At 47.4% G+C, this 18992-nt stretch overlaps 1 protein-coding gene across 1 annotated transcript in view; it reads left to right on the top strand.

Annotated features, from left to right (window-relative positions):
* Window positions 1–18992, top strand: part of LOC144152777 (potassium voltage-gated channel protein Shaw-like) — a 246572-nt gene that overhangs the window by 163745 nt on the left and 63835 nt on the right. Inside the window, 1 exon segment of the mRNA XM_077684222.1 lies at window positions 15769–16118. Within this exon segment, the coding sequence (XP_077540348.1) occupies window positions 15834–16118 (285 nt within the window). The 5' untranslated portion in view covers window positions 15769–15833.

The following is an 18992-nucleotide window of genomic DNA, read 5'->3' as shown; positions in this document are numbered from 1 at the left end:
AAGAGTGTTGTTTACCTTGTATAGGCAGGTAAACACGCGATATTTGACTGCTTACCTGACGATTACCTGTCGTTGCTACGACTAGATTACCCGTAGTTGCTATGGCTGAATCGAACATAGCCGTATGGCGAGCTTCGATTTCCCGAATGTTTAGGAAAGCGACGGTCGTATCCATCGCTCTAAATCAGCTGCTTATTTCGTGCTCACTTTCTCATGCAAAGCGGCGAGCACGTAAACCTGGCATCTCGCGCTGTCGTTTGCTCCGTAATTCCGCCCTTTCATTTTTTTTTTTATCCTTCGAATCGCCAGTGATTTCATTTTCCTTTTGCGCATGCGCGTCTGTAGGTATTTATATTTGCCGCGTTTTTACGAGTACGGAGACGGCCGGCGCGTTCCCGGGCCATCGGTATCGACGATGTCCGCCCGGAAAGAAGCGTAAAAGGGAATTATATTTGTCTCCAGGGCGCTCGTCGGAACGGGCACCGGAAACCGAAGCGGGAAGAGAGCAACGTCGTAAAACGGGACGGCTCCGAGCAGTGGAAGGCGCAATAACAAACAACAGCGACGACGACGAAGAAAAGGCGAAAGAGGCTGCAGCCGAGCTTTAAGTAAGGTGGAGGTGCAGGCGGCTAAAGGGGCCGGAAGAAGCGTGTTTCGGCACTTCGACCTGCGCTTATTGGGCCCGGAAGAAGGTCCGGAAGACACGTAGCTCCGACGCCAAGAGCACGCGCCTGGCTTGAGGAGCAGTTGTTGTCGACTTCGCAGCTCAACGTGCGCGTGATGAAGCGGAAAAGTTGAGGCGTGTCTCCCGAAGCGAACGTAAGGAGCGATTCCTTTGACTCGGGCTCAGCGAAGACTGGGGCGTCGGAAATTATTGTTGGGGTTGGGAAGGCGAAAGACGATGGTGGAGGAATAAGAAGAAATTGGAGATTCGGAAGGCATGGAGAGGCGCAATATTGTAAAAAAAGAACATTGAAAGCCGGGGTTATGCCTTTATTTCGAAAAAGTATGTACGAACATAGCCGATGATAATAGATAATTCATGCCCAAAACGCTTGCCAATTCGATTCGTTCCTCATGGTAGGTGTAAATGTGCAGTGGCGAGCTCGCTTAGAGTGAGCACGGGAGCGCGTGGCCGCCGGTATTATCAGTGCAGCCTACCGTGGGATGCGCGAAGCATCACGCATGCGCTGTGCGTGTCGAGCCAGAATTTGCTTTCAGCGCGCGCATCGCGTCATTGGAGCGCGTGGTCATTTTCTGTTATGTTGCGCGTCGTCTGCTAATGGTGTCGCGCTTTTAACGTCGAATCATCGGTCATTGTATGAACATGCCTAATAAAAATCACAAAGGTGCTTTTCCACAGTACATTGAATCCAGTATGTAGTGCCCGAGCTCACTTCAAGCTCTCAATTTATATCTGATAAACATTGTGCCCGTGTGTCCTTTCAGTTTCAGTGGCAATCCCTTACAAAAAATAAAGGGCTGCTAAAACGAGCGCCCTATTTTTATCGCATCTGCTTGAAGCAAGATCGCGAGTTGCAATGTGACCAACGGATTGCATTGCATTCAAGGTAATGAACTTATAACCGATCACTCAGAAACATTTTTCTTGCGGATTGCAATGGAGCGGCCGATTGTTCTACCGTTACAAGCAAGATGAAGTTAGCAGACGACGCTCAGACGCTCTGATGACGTGGTGCACGCGCTGGTTCCCGCACAACGCATGCGTGCTGGTTCGGGCATCCCACGGTAGGCTGGTTTGATAGTACCGGCGGCCACGCGCTCCCGTATTCACTCTAAACGAGCTCACCGCAGTACTATTCCCGTTACCCGATAGGGTGAGCGGGTATCGATATTTCACTTTATATACAAGTCGACTACAGTAGAATCTCGTTGATACGATTGGGCATATTGCGTTTTTCGGCCTAATACGTTTTTCTTTTCGTTCCCGGCCAACGTCCCTTAGAAATAATGCATTTTCGTGCATTTGTTGCGATCCCATTTTTGCCGAAAATTAGATAATACGATCGCTTTCGAAAGCGGATCTCGACCGACATTTCTAGTAATCTTACGTTTCTGCTTAGGTATACTCGTTCAAACCGCATTCCAACAAGCCACGACCTGCACGTTGCAGAGACGCCGAGGGAGCGGAAGTACCGGTTTAGCGGCAAAAACATTACTGCAATGCGTGGACATTGATGATGACGATGAATGTGAGGTTTTTAAGGCGCCGACGCTACACAGGCGATGAGGCGCGCCGTAGTGGAGGGCTCCGGATTAATTTTGACCACCTGGGGATCTTGAACATGCGCCGAAATCTCGAACACACGGGCGTACGTGGCCATTCTGTGCAAGGCTGACGATAAGTCGGGATATGTACCCCGCCATGCAGCAAATTGTATCGTAATCAAGGAAGAAGGCGCGCAATGCTCGCTGCAGGCGGGACTTTCCTTCCCGACTTCTCCATGGACCGTGCTTCTAGAAGCACGGTACATTGAGGCTGCGCGGCCCCGCGCAGTGATTTGTTCTTTTTTTGCCTTGTTGCTATGCGCAGCCGTGCTTCCAGGCTTGTGACAAAGACAAAGAAATGCAAGGCGCAACTGGAAATTGCACGCCAATTCGAAGGAAAGCCGAAGATGAAGCGCGTGGAAATGGCAAGCGAGCTCGCTTTACCAGTGTCAACGCTCAACACTATTGTCTGTCAGCAAAAGTAACTTCTGCAAGTTTTTTGGACGTCGCGTAAAACAAACGCTAGGTGCGAAGCATGAGTAAAATGAGAACATCCATGCTTACATGGTTCAAGGAAGTTAAAGCGACAGGAGTGAACTGCGACGGGTCAGCCCAACGTGAAACATTGCGCTCTCCTTGGGTATTCAAAACTTTAAAGCATCCAGAGGCTGCCTTCACCGATTTACGGCACGAAACGGATCGTCGTACAAGGCAGTGTCTGCTAAAGCAAGAAATACCGGCAGCTTCTTTTTGTACGTTTTAGAATAATTTATTCCTGGGCATTTAAAAGAAGAAATGGCAGCACGAATTGAGCAGTTACTTCAATGTTGCTCTATAAAAGTGAGTTGCTAACAGAGCATGCATATCTTCCTTTTTTTAACCTATCTGGATAATAAGTTTTTCGGATAATACGTTTTATTTTTCAATTCCCGTGAAAAACGTGTCAGCGAGATTTCACTGTATATTGTCCCTCGTCGTGAGGGGCATTGCATTCCTTTTTACTTTCTCTGCAGACGCTAACATGGGAATGGTTCTAGATTATTTTTAAGCGCTTTTATTCTTCATGCGCATACCTGAAACCCACCGTTCCCTTGCACGCACATTTGATTTTAGCTCATACAAGTTTCTGAACTCCCTGTTTCTTTTCTCCGTACCGGCTGCACCTTGACTCCACCTCCCTATCCATAAATCCTAGTTTTATAGCTTCTCTGTGCGCTCCATAGACACCTGCGGCCGTTCTTCTATTGCCAGCATGATTTCCTTGTTCCGCCACATTCCTGTTTTTTTTTTCTTTTATTCCAACTGCGGTTTTGATTCTCCCCTTTGCTTATTTCTGTTTGCGCGTAGCTCATCAGCTCACCATGCTTCCATACTCTCTGAGGTCAGGCCTCTATTTCCCCTTCCATTGGTTATTGGCGATGACCTCTATCTTTTTATCCCTTATTTCTGGTATTCGACTGTTGCTCCCTGCCTTCCGCCTCCCCATGTTTAAAGGTTATACGTGTGTGGTCACTGCCCAAACTGTTTTTTTTTTTTATCCGTCATGCGTCGTCATTCAGTTTAATCGTTCGTGCTGCGTGTTCTGGCTCTAAATTTTAAATTTTGCGTCGACCATGTTGCCTGCTTGTCGCACTTTTTCTCCCGGATAACCATCGTCTGGGCACTTAAATCGGTCAGTTTCACATCGCCTTCTTTGGAAGGTGATGTTGGACTTCTTTGGACGTCTTTGCATCATTGCTGATGTAGTCTACCAAGTCTCTGTTTTGTCTTCTATCACTTCCTCTTCAAAATTGCCCTAATCCCAGCCGTGTCTTTTTCCAACCCTCTGCGTTGCAAATGGCTCCTTACTGCCCTGTTTTTCCCTCTTCCGATTCCCCACTTCCCCACATTGGCATGCCAATGTCTACACCTTCCATGTTGCACCTCCCCACACATAATTGTCAATGGCTCTTGGCTCCTTTATACCCAGTGAATGAGTTTCGGTCGGGGAGCAGACGTCAGTGTCCCGGTTGGTGGGCCGTATGTAATTCAATATCCATTTTTTTGTGCTTACATCTGCCCTGAATGTTCATGCAGATAATTTTATACTTCAATGCATAGGCTCTGTTTTTTATCTTTATTTATTTGCGGCTGTGCGTTACTGCTTTCTTCAACCAACATTTCTCCACTTTCGCTCCCATTCGAGCCTCGAGTTTACACCTTAGAATCTCAGGTAGGTGCTCACTAAAGTGGATGATGTGATGATGATGATGGTGATAATTAGTGGCCCTCCCTTTAAATCGGGACGTCGGTTGTCACCAACCGACTTGCCTTTTTTATTCCGTTGATTTCTAATGGTATCCCGTATGTAACAAGGTAATGACGTGTCACTTTACCAAAGAAACTAATATATCTATGTTTTGTACTCTTCGTTTAATTCTAGCGCTGCTCTTACGGTAGGCTCAGAATACTTTTTGAGCCTTTATCACGCGTAAACGCCACCTCGTGGCCTGCGTGGCGAAAATGACGCAAAATTTATTACTTTAACCCAGCGTCCAACTGCCCCTGTTTGCTGCAACAACCACAGCCCTCTACACTATACGCGGTCCCCTGGCCTTTGTACCTCATCCATCATGCACACCGCAATCTGCTCATCTTCAGAAGCTGCCCTGAATTTGCTGACCCGTTTCGCTATCTGCTTCACGGCCTCTCCACCGTGTCCGTGCAGTACGTCATTTACTCTTCCCGTTATCACAACTAAGCGCCCCACAGTGACGGGTCTCACGCACAGGCCGCACGTTACATGGACGCATCGCGGAGACGGTGGAGATCCGCCCATGGGCCTTCTATTCTGTAATCTAGCAGCCTTGAGCGGCAAACCCTTCGCTCTGTTTTTAGTGCGTAAGCATTATTTGCCTTCTCAATGAGAAAATCGTGCAGTTCGTCCATCACGTAAGACGAATCGCTATAAACAATTGAACGTGTCAAAAAGTTTCTTAAAACTTCATGCTTTGATAGCAGGCTGCTTACATTGCTCCTGTAAATAACTTCTTCCTCGCAATAAATTTGCTTATAACGGTTAAGCCCACTTTAAAGGAAGTTTTGGTATAGCAGGGCAGCTGAAAAAAGGCTCCAGGGCCTTTATAGTTTGATTTTAACTGCTTATATCGCTCCCGAAAAATTGCGTTTCCATCGATGTCTTTGCGTGTACTAAAAAAGATGTTCGGTGTACAGCACAGCGGTGTATGTTTACGCGTTATCCGGCGACTGCCCCTTCGCAGTTCCTGCAATTTTTTTTTTCCTTCTCTTATCGTGACGGCACGCCCGTAATTTTCGTTATTGTTCTTTTCTGCTGACAGCCGTAAAAAAAGTACTGCGTGCCTTTGCACTTTCATCTCGGTTTAAAGATAAAAGCACGGTAAAGTTTATTGAGGGGGCGAGGACGAGGGAGATGCCATTAAACAAGGTTCGTCGCGGAAAGACCACCGCCATTAACGGTCTCCGTCGACAGTACCGCAACCTTAATAAAAAGTACCCGACTATAAATTTTTAATCTATGAACTAAATGTCGTGTATTTTGTTCCTCAGTCGAGGTAAGTTGTATTTTAGTTGCAATACGGCCGATCGCATATTGTATAGTTAGTCTCAAATGGGAAAGGGATGAAATGAATGTTACGGTGGAATTACAACGTTTTTAACACGAAAGTGTTTTATCGCTGGATACGCTAAGATTTGTCTGACGTCATATCCGTAACGGGAATGAAGCCAGTACAACGATGCAAGCGACCTGTAAAGGGTGCACTTCTGTACTCAACGTCTTCTTTCGGGGAAGCAACCTTTAGTACTAAAGAGTACGTTATACTTAGCGTTGTTCTTTTTCGGGTTTTATATTTTAACATGAAAGTGTTTTATGCGGGGGTACACCAAGATTTCGCTGACGTCATATCCGCCACGGAAATGACGCCAGTACACCTTTGCCGAAGCGATTCACCAGCAGGACGTCGCTCTCCAAGCACACCCACAAGACAGCCGCCGACCCGCAAATCATGCTCAGCTGCAGATTTCACTGCAAATTTAACTTTCGTGTTTTACCAATTCCTAGGACAGAAGAATCAGCCAGAATTTTCTTTTTTAATCAGCCGCCGACAGAAAAGGAACAGTTCAGACTTCACCAAACAAAAATGCTGCCACCTCAGTGTTTACGAACTGTGCAACTGCGTCGCACACAAAGCTAGAAAACTACATAACAGGAGAGAAACAATATCCGACTCTTAAAGCACAATTTCGCATGTTCACCGGCATATGTTCGCATCTGTGAAAGCAGGTAGCAGAACCGAAAAAAACTTGCGAATTGTTCGCAATTTCATCGAGCGTTGTCTTACTCATAGCTTTTCAGGGACGGGCTTTGTTGTCTCCTCCGTGCACAGTTTAATCAACAGAAAGCTGTCTTCTCTGGCAAAGGCGGTAGAATTACAATCGCAAAGGGAGAGTTGACGCAGGCCACTTTTTAACTGCTGCCTACTGCGTATGGCTTATAAGAAGAATAATGCAATAACCTGGGGGAAACTATCAACGCAGAAATCCAGGCTAGAAGCATTCCGTGGTTTTTGGAAAAAATAAAAGGGGGGTTGGCGGAAGGGGTTAATTTGAGAGTAAACTTTCTTGCGACTCGTGCCTTTCAAGCCAAAAATTTGAAGCAAAAATGAAATCATGAGCCATTCGACAGTGTGAAGGCGACCAGCGAAGCTTTCCAGCACACGATTTGGAGGGGACTGAACATTTAAGTGAAAGGTAGGAGCAAATTTGGTTTCTTTCAAGCGTGGACGACGGTCATCCCTAAGAAAGACATTACATACACGCACGCACTATTATTTTGGCTCTACTGATCTTAAAAAGTGGATTTATTTCTAACTAATATACTCAAAGGGCATGTCCAAGTGATTAGACGCGTAAGCTTGAGGTCTAAGTCATGTTCGGTCTTCAAAATGGTGCCTATTAATAACTAACCTACTCCAGGTGTTTATTCAAGTGATGAGACAAGTAAGCTAGTCATGTTTTGCACTGCGTGCGACTTTGGTAGTGGCCAGGTGCTAAAGCGCACACACACCGAGGTCTTCATTTACAAACGCCTCGCGCTTCATCGACATATGGAGCCTCGGAAGTTGTCATTCTCGGGCACGAAAACAAAGAGGCAAAAAAGCAGGCACCGAAGACAACGCTGGGCGAACTCTGGGTCCAAAGACAACGCTGGGTGAACGCGAAGCTTTTCCGTGAGGGATTCCTTGGTTATCGTCTGAGTTTGGACTCGCAGACGGTACGGACTTTGACTCATTGAGCTTCGACTTTGACTCGTTACCAGTTTGCACTTTTGATCGCAGAGGCTTTGACCTTGACCATTCGCCATTTGATTTCTCACGAAGGAAGCTGCGCGCTACCATGTACCCCTCTCCAGATCCAGACTGCTTCTAGCGTGTGGACATGGCGCAAGCGGATTGACGCCGGCTTCATAACGCGAGAGACACAGGTTCTATTCCGACCACGGGAAGCATTCTTTTTTTTTTATGCGCTTGATGGGCCTTTGTGGAATCCCACCATCATCGTGTGCCCTCCTATTGTGCAAAGTTGGCTTCCCCGCAATGCGTTTTTGCGTAGAGTCGCCATCAGTGATGCAACGAAAGCTTCGCTTCAAAAATCCCGTGATATGTATGGCCACTTACCGTGCGGCAGCGATCATGCAAGAGTACCACTATCCCTCCTTTTGACTCCCTTCCACGACCTTCGGTGATCTCGGGGTTCTTCGAGTATCAGCCCAGAACAGCCATCGCCTCACCCGTGATGCAATTGGAGATCTCTGAGAATGTGCATTTGTATTTCGTGGGCTGTGCGAGAGAAGTCTCCGACTTGCTGGGACACTGCCCAGGATTGCTAAACCAAGCCAAGGAAGACGTGTATTGCGTAGCAGCCCTCGTAGAAGACCTTGCCAAGGACGACGGATACCTTTCAGGTGAAGCGGGCTCGTCAAAGCGGGTGCATCATACTTGAAGCAAATACATCACCGTCCAGGTAGTTTGTTCAGTTTATCAATATTAATCACCTTAAACTGGGAGTGGAACTAGGCTGAAAACTAACTTGCGATACACAATTCTGTAATGAGAACCTCTTCTATCTTGCTTTCTCGTTGTCAAACGACAGACTTCGCTTGTGGCAGCCAGCGCCTAAAGCGTCTTCGAACCGTATTACAAAGCCTTTTCGAATTTTACGCGGCCATTAAGACACGGCTGGTATGGAATTCCGGATTTAAATTCATGACCTCGCGCTGAGCTGTGTCCGTTAACTCAGCTCCATTGCCGTTGTTGAGCATAATGATCGCAGTCGACAGCTGTAATTGATTAAGCTCTTGGCGCAGACGACTTCATCGCCCAGTGCATTTCCACCTGACCCGACACGATCAAAAGGTCGCACGGCGCAAGCCTGATGGCGTCGTTCTTTTTTTTTTTTTTTTGTCGCTGCTATTGTAAGGCTGTCTTCGGGCACAGCTGCGTTTCGCCTTCTGTTGAGCAGGTGTAGATACCACGTGCTACGCAGCCTTGTTTGTAGACAGAGGGCCAACTCTCCGCGAAATCCATTGCTTGCGTATTTTCCGGAGCGCAGCACAAACACTTCGCGGAAAATGTATACTTTGACACCCTCGACGCCCGTGTTATTCACTGTTTACGCCACTTGCGATCACCAGAAATAACCATAGGCAGATTAATTGCGTACTTCCCTCATTCTACCAAGTTAGTGTAATGCACCCATTCAGCTGTACAATTGGTCTCCTTATTTTCGGTTCCGAACAGTACATAACTGTTCAAGGTGCAGTTAGGTACTTTTTCACTCCGTGTGTTCGAGTACAGTTTTTGAACTGCCCGCGAACTGCACAGAACTATCCCGAACAGGTAAATAAGAAAATGCCTAGTACGTCGCCTCCACACCTGACCACATGCACAAGCCAGCCGCTTCATTGCTCACACATGCGAGTGCAGTGCTGCTTTGCAGTTGCTCGTATCAACGACACTAAAAATTCCCATTGTTCCGCTCTTTTAACTGATGCCCTATTCTTACGAACACATGTTAACGTATGTATGCCCCCGCGGCGAAGGCGTTTGCAAAGACACGTAATCATTGTTCCCAATGAAAGCTGGAATTGTTTGAGATCATAGCAAGGTAAAGACAGGCCTTCCATTTTTCGAAGGCTTAGTTTTGAGTAAAAAAAAAGAACGTTACCCCCAGAAAAAAAAAACAGTTACCGCCACATTGCGCTATCACCGAGTGGTCGAAATTAATCGGTAACTTATCGCTACGTTGTCTCAAACGCCATGTAATCCAGATGTCGAGGATTACACGGTGCGAGTTGATATTTTTAAAGCGAATTTCGAGTTGAAAGAAACGCTTTCGAAACGGACTAGCTTCGGGGAAACCGAATTGATAGAAATGAAAAAAAAAGGATACTGGAGAAGGTTACGGACCGAAGTATACTGTAACGCATCATTTAGAGCATACGCTCGGGCTCGTTTGTGTTGAGCGAATTTCTACGTTATAGCAAGCCAGAAAAAAATCGACAGGAGCAGGACAGGTGCTAGGACACACAAGCGGGACGGACGCTAGTTCCTGTCCAGCGCCTGTCCTACTCTTCTATCCGTTCTGTCCTTCTTGCGCTGCCTACAATGTCTACGCATACAAACACACGACACTTTGCGTAACAAATTGCACGGGGAGCGGTTTTGTAAACGTCAAAATATTGTTCTTCCTACGCCGTTTCATCGCGACGGCCCGCCGTTCTGCCGCAATCTCCGTTTATTCTCGCAGAATAAAAAAAGACAACGGCCATCCTTGACTCTCTTTCATACCCGCGTGCTTCGTAGGCGAATTCAGCGCGGCGATTGTTGTAGAGCGACGCTAGCGGCACTGCAGGTGCAAAGAGCGCCAGCTGCTCTACGTGTAGCGAGCTTCGAGGTTTCTCTGCGAAACCCGAGACAAGCGGCGCCACCGCCGTCGTGGAGTCCTTCTCTAATAAGCCGTACACGTTGGCAGCGGCTTCGCGGGAAAACTCGCTCTAATCAACGCGATGGCAACTAGTAGGGTACGTACGTTATATCTGATGTTACCACTTACCGTACATGTTTTTTTTTTTTTCGTGCTCTCTTAGAAGTTATACTATATGCGGGGGAAGGACCGCTATCATCTGTGTCAGCCAGTCTGCTATAAACCATTACCGGATTCACCTACCCGTTACGTTAGCGCTGCCGAAATGTTACGGGGGGTGGTGAGAGTGTTAAGGCACAGAGTAGAGAAGAAAATACGAGAACTTTCATCGGTCTTTCCTCACAGTCATCACCAGTTAAGCATAAACTCTCTCCGCCGCTAAATGTTCCTCTCTGAATCGTTTCGGGTGATCTACCTTGCGCTTGTATAGGTACGCGCAGTCCGGTGTAAAGTATTTCGAGATCGCCGAAAATGTCGGCTTTTTTTTTTTTTTTTCCTTTCCGTATTTTAGAGGACTTGTGTCATGGGCGATTGACAGCGGTGATTCATCTCTGTTAACCATTTTGTAAACACTTCTCCGCGTGTAATTTCCTTCCGTGTGTGCCTCTAACGATCCTTCTCTGCATCCTCCTCGCATTTGCTCTGGCGTTGTCCGCTTCAGTTGATGCGGCTGCGCATTTGAAACGCGAAGCATCTTCGCGCGGCACCCGCGATTGCCCTCCTCGATTTCGGTAGTATTCGTCCATCGGGTATGCAATACCTGTGCGACACGGCCGTTTCAAAAGCCTTCATAAGGTCTTCAAAGCATTGTCTGTAGAATGGCGCATTGTTTATATATACGGAGCACTTGTGAGTAAGTAGCCATCTGTCAGTTAAAAGTTTCCGTGCAGCACAAGCATAGCACGCATCAGTGACATTCTTCTCCCTCTGTTCGCGTTCGGAGTGTAAGATTCAGCGGTGTAACATTCGATAAAAAGACCGGCTTAATGTTTATCAGACCTCAAAGTGCAGGCGCTTGACATGTCGACTCTGTAGGCTTTTTCATAAAAATGAAAATACTGTAATCGAAGCCCGTGTTTCTCATTACTCATGTAATCTCTTGCTGTATTCTATGACATCAACGACAAATTAAATTGCCTTTTTCGTTTTGTTCATATTGTTTTCTTTTTTATTGTGCACCGGGGTCCTTTCTTTCCCTTTTTAATTCCCGTATCCCCGTCACCATGCGTAAGGTAGCCAACTGGTCAGTTGCCAGTTAACGTACTTTCCTGTACTGCTCCTTCCTTCCTTCCAGCCTCTAATAGTATGCGACGTGTTGGAAACACCCGCATTTTATTTTATGCTTCAAAACACCATCGTTCCCAGGATCGGTCGCAGCAATCAAATATCATCAATGTGGGCACTTTATCCTCCTGTGATTGCGCCTAATCTCTGTCTAGATATACGTCTCAAGAATCTCTCTCGGTTTTAACTTCGAACAGGTGGTTTTACACATTTTTCCTCCATCCTGTTTATAAGAAAATACTGCTTCACAGGGACAGCAGTAGAAATTCTGCTTCGCATAATTCTGGGGCGGGAGTTAGTATGCAGTTCATGTTTTCAAGGCGGTAGCCTCACATGGTCTGTTCAACAGAAATCCGGCGTCGGCGTGGTCACAGCTTTCGGCACGACTACGGTGGCACAAAAAATCCCGTAGTCTAATATGTCAACATACCCACCCATAATTTTCATTCCATCGGCTGCGAACGGGGATATTCATTGGCGGCTAACTCGCGCATGTGTTGCACATTTAGGTGAAACGTGGTTAACCGGCACTCCCAGCTTGACGCACACTGAGTTTGACATGGAATGGCGTGTCGTTAAGCTCAAAGATAAAATGAGCTAATATCGTTAAAGCTGCTTATAGGCCCAACAACATACCTATACAGGTATACTCGTCAGTGACGATGACAGCTGCCGTCAGGAGCTCACGACAAATCTCCCAGTGCTCATTCGGCTTCGAAGTCAACATTCCCGCGCACAATGCCACATATCCACTCGAGGTTATTAGCCCACTAAGGCAACATACCTTGCCCAGGGAACACGTAAGGGGTCTTAAGTGCATTTCTTTAAATTTTATTTTGCTCAATGCACCCCAATGAACAAAACTACGCAAAATTGGGATTATTTGGTGAACGACGACTTCTTAGCGAAGTAACATCATATTTTAAATTTTAACAGTATAGAGCTGTTTAAGCTTGATCTCGGTCCGGTGGTGTTCACAAAAAAAAATACCAAGAAAAAATTCCGAGCACCCGTGAGCGTGCGTCTCCCGAGGAACAGCCGACGTCGTCCAATCTTGCGCCACGTGAGGAGCTCACAAAAATGCAAAAAAAAAATGCCAAGTGCACATGAGCGTGCACCTCGTGAGGAGCGCCTGGCGTCGTCCAGCTCGCCCTTAGAAACACTCTGCCCAGCATTCGAGCCGTCATCTCTCTCCTTCTCTTCTCCTTGCCAGTTCATGTGTGGTCGCACCTGAAGTGGGGAGCACAGACACCGAGTTCGCGCTACAGACGCCGAGTGCGCGAAGCCGGTTGCCGCGGGTTCTAGCGCGTGCTAATGCGGTCCATTTTGGGAGGGATGTGAAAACCTGCGGACGAAGCGATCTGGGCCTGCCAGTCATCGAGAACTCCCAGCGGCAAGTTCAGAAATCCGTGTAAGGTGCAACAACCGGGTCTCCGACCAAGGGAGAGGGGCCGCCAGTTCTGCTGTTTTTCCAGCCTTGCACCACTAGTGCAATCTGCGCCATTTTTTTTTTTCCCTAAGGTCTATAACTTCTCTGGATGCGTATGGGATAGCTACAATTACGGCTTCCGAAATTAATTTCTTCATGAGTCTTATAATTGCGCATGAGCAGTTATACATTTCTAAATAGCTCCTGCTTTTCATTCTTTCTTTTCCTTTCCGCATTTGTTTCTCTGTTCTTTTCTGTTGTATCTGTACGTTTGTTGTTGTTTTTTTTTTTTTCATAAGTGCAACGCATGCCACTCACAGCGTGCGAACACGTTGAGAGTGCGCTGTGCTTTGTATGTTTTGCTACTTTTAGGGTCTTTATTCCCTCCTCCCCAACCCCGCAGAGTAAGCATGTAGGCGACAGCATGCCGGCAGACCTCTCTGCTTCCTATAATAAAGAGCCTTCTCTCGTTTGCTGCATGCAGCTGCTCCTGAGACGCTATAAAAACTTCTCGCCAAAATTAGAGTGTTGACAACGACTCATTAGGTTGTAAAAAATGCGCTATATCGGCCACTTTTGAGCACGCATCCATACTGATTATATTATGTAAACACTAAAGCTATAGTGGTGACTCCGGTGACGGCTCCAGTCAGAGTGGTGATTCGAGCCAGTTAGTTGGCTTAAAGAATGGGATACCAATGTTCTACTGGACGACCAAGAAGGCAGTTTTATCGTCGCGAAATTATGTTCAAGATAAGTTATTGGCGCTTCGCTGTTGTAGGTAAACAGGCTCCACCGGGCTGTGTGGGACATGCATATTTTATCAATGGTGAAAGGTGTCATTTGTTTTTCACCTTCACAAGCATTGACTTCCATTTACCAGCTCTTACGACGATAACTAATCCTACTCGAACTTGTTCGTCCGTTTGATCGCTAAACAGCTAAAGACAGAAGTATGCACACCGCGTTCGTGCTGTTCCAATTGACGTTTGCAGAGGACCTCATCATGCATTAAAACTCCTGGTCGGACGAAACACAGCGGAGTAAAACACTGTCACGTATCACGAGTCAATCAACCCAAAACTTGAGTCACGTTATCATGGCACATCAAACACTTAACGTCCAAGTCAGGGGATACTCCCGGCCCGCGAATTTTTTCAGACAATCAATCAATCAAAGCCAGTGCTGGCGATATTAGTGGTGTAACTCTAAGCACTTAACGCACCACCGGCTCTGAAATCTGACCAATCGTGCTGACTGTGTTACCCCTTTTTGTAAGGAAATCGCTATATTTAAAACCTTGCTGAAGTAGCCCGACTATGTTACCCCTTTTTGTAAGGAAATCGCTATATTTAAAACCTTGCTGAAGTCTTTTTTTATTGCGGGAGCTTGCTAATCACCATAACAAAAACTGGTCTTCCGGTCGAAACGTGTAAACTTCATCTTTTAAATGTTTTTCTCGTGTGTCTCCGTCTTTACTTACCTTATTTTCTCGCGTTCTTTGTGGGTGTTTTTTTGTTTGTTTGTTTCCAAAGTATACATATATACATGTATACATGTGTTGTGAGCATTTGTGTGCACGCGGCGATAGTGCTCGCTTCAAGGACACATGGAAGGTGCCTGTTACTTTCGTGTTCAATCCACCTTGCACTCCGTCTTCTTCTCACGACCATTTTCACCATCATGTCGCACCTAATCTGTTTCTCATACCCATCCACATCATCATTCCTCGAGCTGGGATTCTGGGTTGCCGCTCAGAATAAACTCGCCGTTTCGACTGCCTGTGCGACGTCTCTTCTGGGTGACGGCTGCCCTTGACGTCTCCCTCAGTATACATATATGCATATATGCATATATATGTATACAGGGTGATCAAAGTTAAGTCGACAGGCTTCTTTTAAATTAGGCGCTTAGATTTACGGGAAGAGCACCTCTACGTTGAGGTTATGCGCCCAGGGGGACACAAAATGAGGTGGTAATTATTGATGTTGGTGGCTTGTTTAACTAAAATTGAATAATTAACTTTTTTGTGGCTGCAGTAAGCAGGCATGTTTGTATTGAAAAGTTGTACGCAATCGTGTTTCCAGGCAGTTTCATCTGGCAGAGTTGTTCTAGCGCATCCGTACTCCGAAGTTTAATTGCCGTTCGCATGATTACGCATGCTAGACACTGAAGACTGGCGCAAGGCTCCTCCATTTTGTTTTGTGTTTGGATAGCGGTTCCGACCTTTGCAGGTTGCGATAACGCCAGCCAAGACTGAAAGGGTGCCAGTTATCACTTTTTCCTATGCCTCCACCTTGTTGTCAAACTGAACACCGTACACAGAAGGCACGTCACAAAAGGGAGGGGCTTTGCGCCAGTCTTCACTGTCTTGCATGCGTAATCATGCGAAAGACAATTGAACTTCGCAGTTCGATATCTCGGAGTACGGATGCGCTAGAACAATCCTGCCAAATGAAACTACGCGGAAAGACGATGGCGTCCAAATTTTCAATACAAACATGCCTGCTTACTGCAGCCGCAGAAAAGTTAATTATTCAATTTTAGTTCATTAGGCCCCTGACATCAAAAATCACCACCTCATTTTGTGTCCCCCAGGGCGCATAACCTCAACGTAGAGGGTGGTCTTCACGTAAATCTAAGCGCCTAATATTAAAAATATCACCCTGTATATACATATAGTTGAAGTGCTTCATGCTCCCCACCGCAGTGCACAGAGAGCAAATCATGCCCGCTTTTAACGAAGTATTGCTTATAACGAAGCCATTTTTCTACCGTGGCGCTGTTCCTAAACCGCTGTTCGCCCCCTGGTTGTTTCGCAGGCGTGATGGGCGTCCGGTCGGGCGGTGTGCGGCGCTGGGCAGCGTAGCGCGCAGCCAGCGGCGACATGAACTTGGACGCCGAGAACCGCGTCGTACTCAACGTGGGCGGCATCCGGCACGAGACGTACAAGGCGACGCTCAAGAAGATCCCGGCCACGCGGCTCTCGAGGCTCACCGAGGCACTGGCCAACTACGACCCCGTCCTCAACGAGTACTTCTTCGACCGCCACCCGGGCGTCTTCGGACAGATACTCAACTACTACCGCACCGGCAAGCTGCACTACCCGACCGACGTGTGCGGACCGCTCTTCGAAGAGGAGCTCGAATTCTGGGGCCTCGACGCTAACCAGGTGCGTGTCGCTGTCGGCGGCCGGTCGTGACGTCATGTAAGGCTGCGACGGCTTGCTGCCTTCCCAATTTGCGTATGCGGGCGCCGCCACAACGCCTAGCAACCGTGCGCCAAAGGTGCACGCTGTGACGTCACTCCCACTCAGGTAACAAAAACTTCCACCTCCCCTCGCGGGAACCCCTGTGTAGATGCGACGCATAGGGGGTTCACGTTGCAGCGTTGGACAGCGGAGGAACGGCGCTGGAACGATGGAGCGGAGCGGCGCAGGCACCGCGTTTTATAGCGCGCATAACGGTGAGGGGACGCGCCGGCGCCAGCGCGTCTGCCGCGGCTATGACGCAACACAATCCAACACAATCCACTTTGATCCAATCCAATCCAAATCCAATCCAATCCAAGCCAATCTAATCCAAGCCAATCCAATCGAATCCAATCCAATGCCCCTCGCGAGAGAGTGTTCGCTATCGGAGAGCAGAGGGGGTGAGCGGCGGAGAGCGCAGCTGGCGCGGCGAGGAGAATTGGGGAGGGGCGGACGCCGACCACAACGACGCCGACGCCGGATGGAGGGACAAGGCGGGTGAATGAGATGATCTAAAAGAATGCTGGGGTTCTCCTCCGTGGCGCACATGGAACGTTACTGGGTCTAGATTTTGACCCCTGGGGTTGAACTCACGGCAGGTTGCGCATTTATTTAGACTTGCGCTGTGAGGCTGCTTACGAAGTGCCGGTGTTTCCCGCATCGTTACTGAGAAGGGTGAGGACATCTTTGGAGTAACGCTTTAGTCATCAAGGACAGAGTCAATGTCGGCACCTAATGAGGGCTAACACGCGTATGTGTTGCAACTTGTGCGCTTCGCCAATGCGGGCGCAGTCCTGCACAAACACCAAGTTTAATGAGCGTCCTCCCGTTAACCCAAGCTTGCTGAAGGGCAATTATTTACAGACTCCAGCAAAATATGAATCCCCTGATTTTCCCCGACACAACACCAAAAAATTACAAGAAGATAATAGGTTTGTCATCACAGGCTTCTATAGTGTGCAAAGCAGACGCTTTCAGTATCTCGAGTTGGCGTTCAGCTTCCTCGATTTACCGATCCTATACAGTCCGCGTACCAAGAATTCCCTTCACCCCTTGGACACGAGTGGTATGAAGCTTCTGATCGAACGCCGACAAACTCGCTTTCGCTTCGTCATTGTCGAACACTTAACGTTAGTACCTTTTTGGAAAGATGCGATAGCGGCGGTAACCGGTGATAGGCGTAGCACGACTTCATGCCAGAACCTTCTCCCACATTAGGAGAGGGATGCTGATACCGCTTCTGCGTCGTGTTACCCTACTCTTAATTCTGCCACTGCACTTTACGAGGTTGCGATCGTTCTGCAGCATTCGTTAGTGAGATAGGAGCGAGTCGTACGAGATGGTTGAGGGCTAGGTCGTGATGATTATGGTGGTAATGATGGCATGACAGCGAAAACGATGCGTCGTCTCGTACAGTAAACTCTCCTTGCAAAGAAATTTGAAATTCCAATCCTCGCTTCATTCGAAGCGTTTCATGGTTTTCAATGCAGTGCTTAGAGAGCTTATCATTTCCGCTTCAAACGAAGCATCGCTTATAACGAATGCAATTTTTGTCGCGATGAATATGCAATAAATTGGGGTTACTGTTCTTATGCCCGTGAGTACGAACAAATGTTTGCTTAGATGGAGGCATATACGACATTCTAGGGCAAAATGCCCCAATGGCCAGAGTTCTGTCTCGGCCAGCCCAGAGATAGTCCTATATGGAGGCCGCTGTTGTGTTATGACTCCGGGTATATACAACCATTGCAGCGTATGACCACAAATGCACAGAGCGAGAACCACGCAGCCCAGCACGTACAGCGAGAACGTGGCAAAAGAAATTGCGCCACCACCTTGGTTAACATTACGCAAGGCGATCGTGCGCCGGGCAAATTTTCGGCTCTGGAACTTACATCGTGTCAGCATTCTCCCACTCAAAGTTGGTTCTATTATTATTACAGGGGCGATATACTCGAATGAAATGGCCGCTGAAGATTACTAGATTTGCCTCGACTGCAATTACCCCAAAGGAAATTTTCTCGTGCTTTAAGAAACGCGCGGAAAATTTTCGTTTAGAAAATGGTTTTTGTAGGAAGCGGGCTCTTCTAATGATCGTAGGCTGTTGCGGCTACCGTAATTACAGGCATCACGGTAAGTGGCACTGTCAGTGGCACCGTCAGTGGCACTGTCGAAATCAGGCACACCCGGACGACTACGATGGCCTGGTTGAACAGTGCGCCAGTTTTTTAGAGCGTACAAAATTCTTAGTTGTCGGTGAATTGCTTACGGGATCAGTGGCACTGTGCGTTTACCTGGGGGACTTCCCATCTTTAATTTTAAATAGCTATAGCCGCAGGAAATAAATCTAATTTTCGAGCACCCCGCATGACTGCTGGTTATATTTCGCATGGAAAGCGCAGCATTCGGGATATTCGTACCTGTTGACAACACTAAAATTATTTAAAAAGCAAGGCGTGTGCTTACTTGAGGCCATTTTCAGCGTCGGTTAGAAAGAAGGAAAGGGGAGAGTGGGGGGACATTAACAGGGCTCTGCAAATGAGAGAGTTGTATAATTGGAATCATTCACTTTGCGTGACAAGGGTGCATTAAATATTATTATGGTAGTTGACACCTGTCAAAATGTCCAGTATAACACTGATTATGCCTTGGTAACAGTACATTTTACCCCCGTTGTCGTAATTTGCATAACGATAACTGGATGGTTCATAATAAATTGGTCATGCAGATGGGCTAGGCAGCACCGGAGCTTGAACGCAGTGAACGGCTAAGCTTAAAAGTTAGCTACTCTCTCAG

The sequence above is a fragment of the Haemaphysalis longicornis genome, unplaced genomic scaffold (assembly GCF_048455015.1).
Source record: "Haemaphysalis longicornis isolate Haplotype H1 unplaced genomic scaffold, Haemaphysalis longicornis Haplotype H1 scaffold_9, whole genome shotgun sequence".
Lineage (NCBI taxonomy): Eukaryota > Metazoa > Arthropoda > Arachnida > Ixodida > Ixodidae > Haemaphysalis > Haemaphysalis longicornis.
The sequence above is the reverse complement of the archived record's forward strand: the minus strand, read 5'-3'. Positions and strand labels throughout refer to the sequence as shown.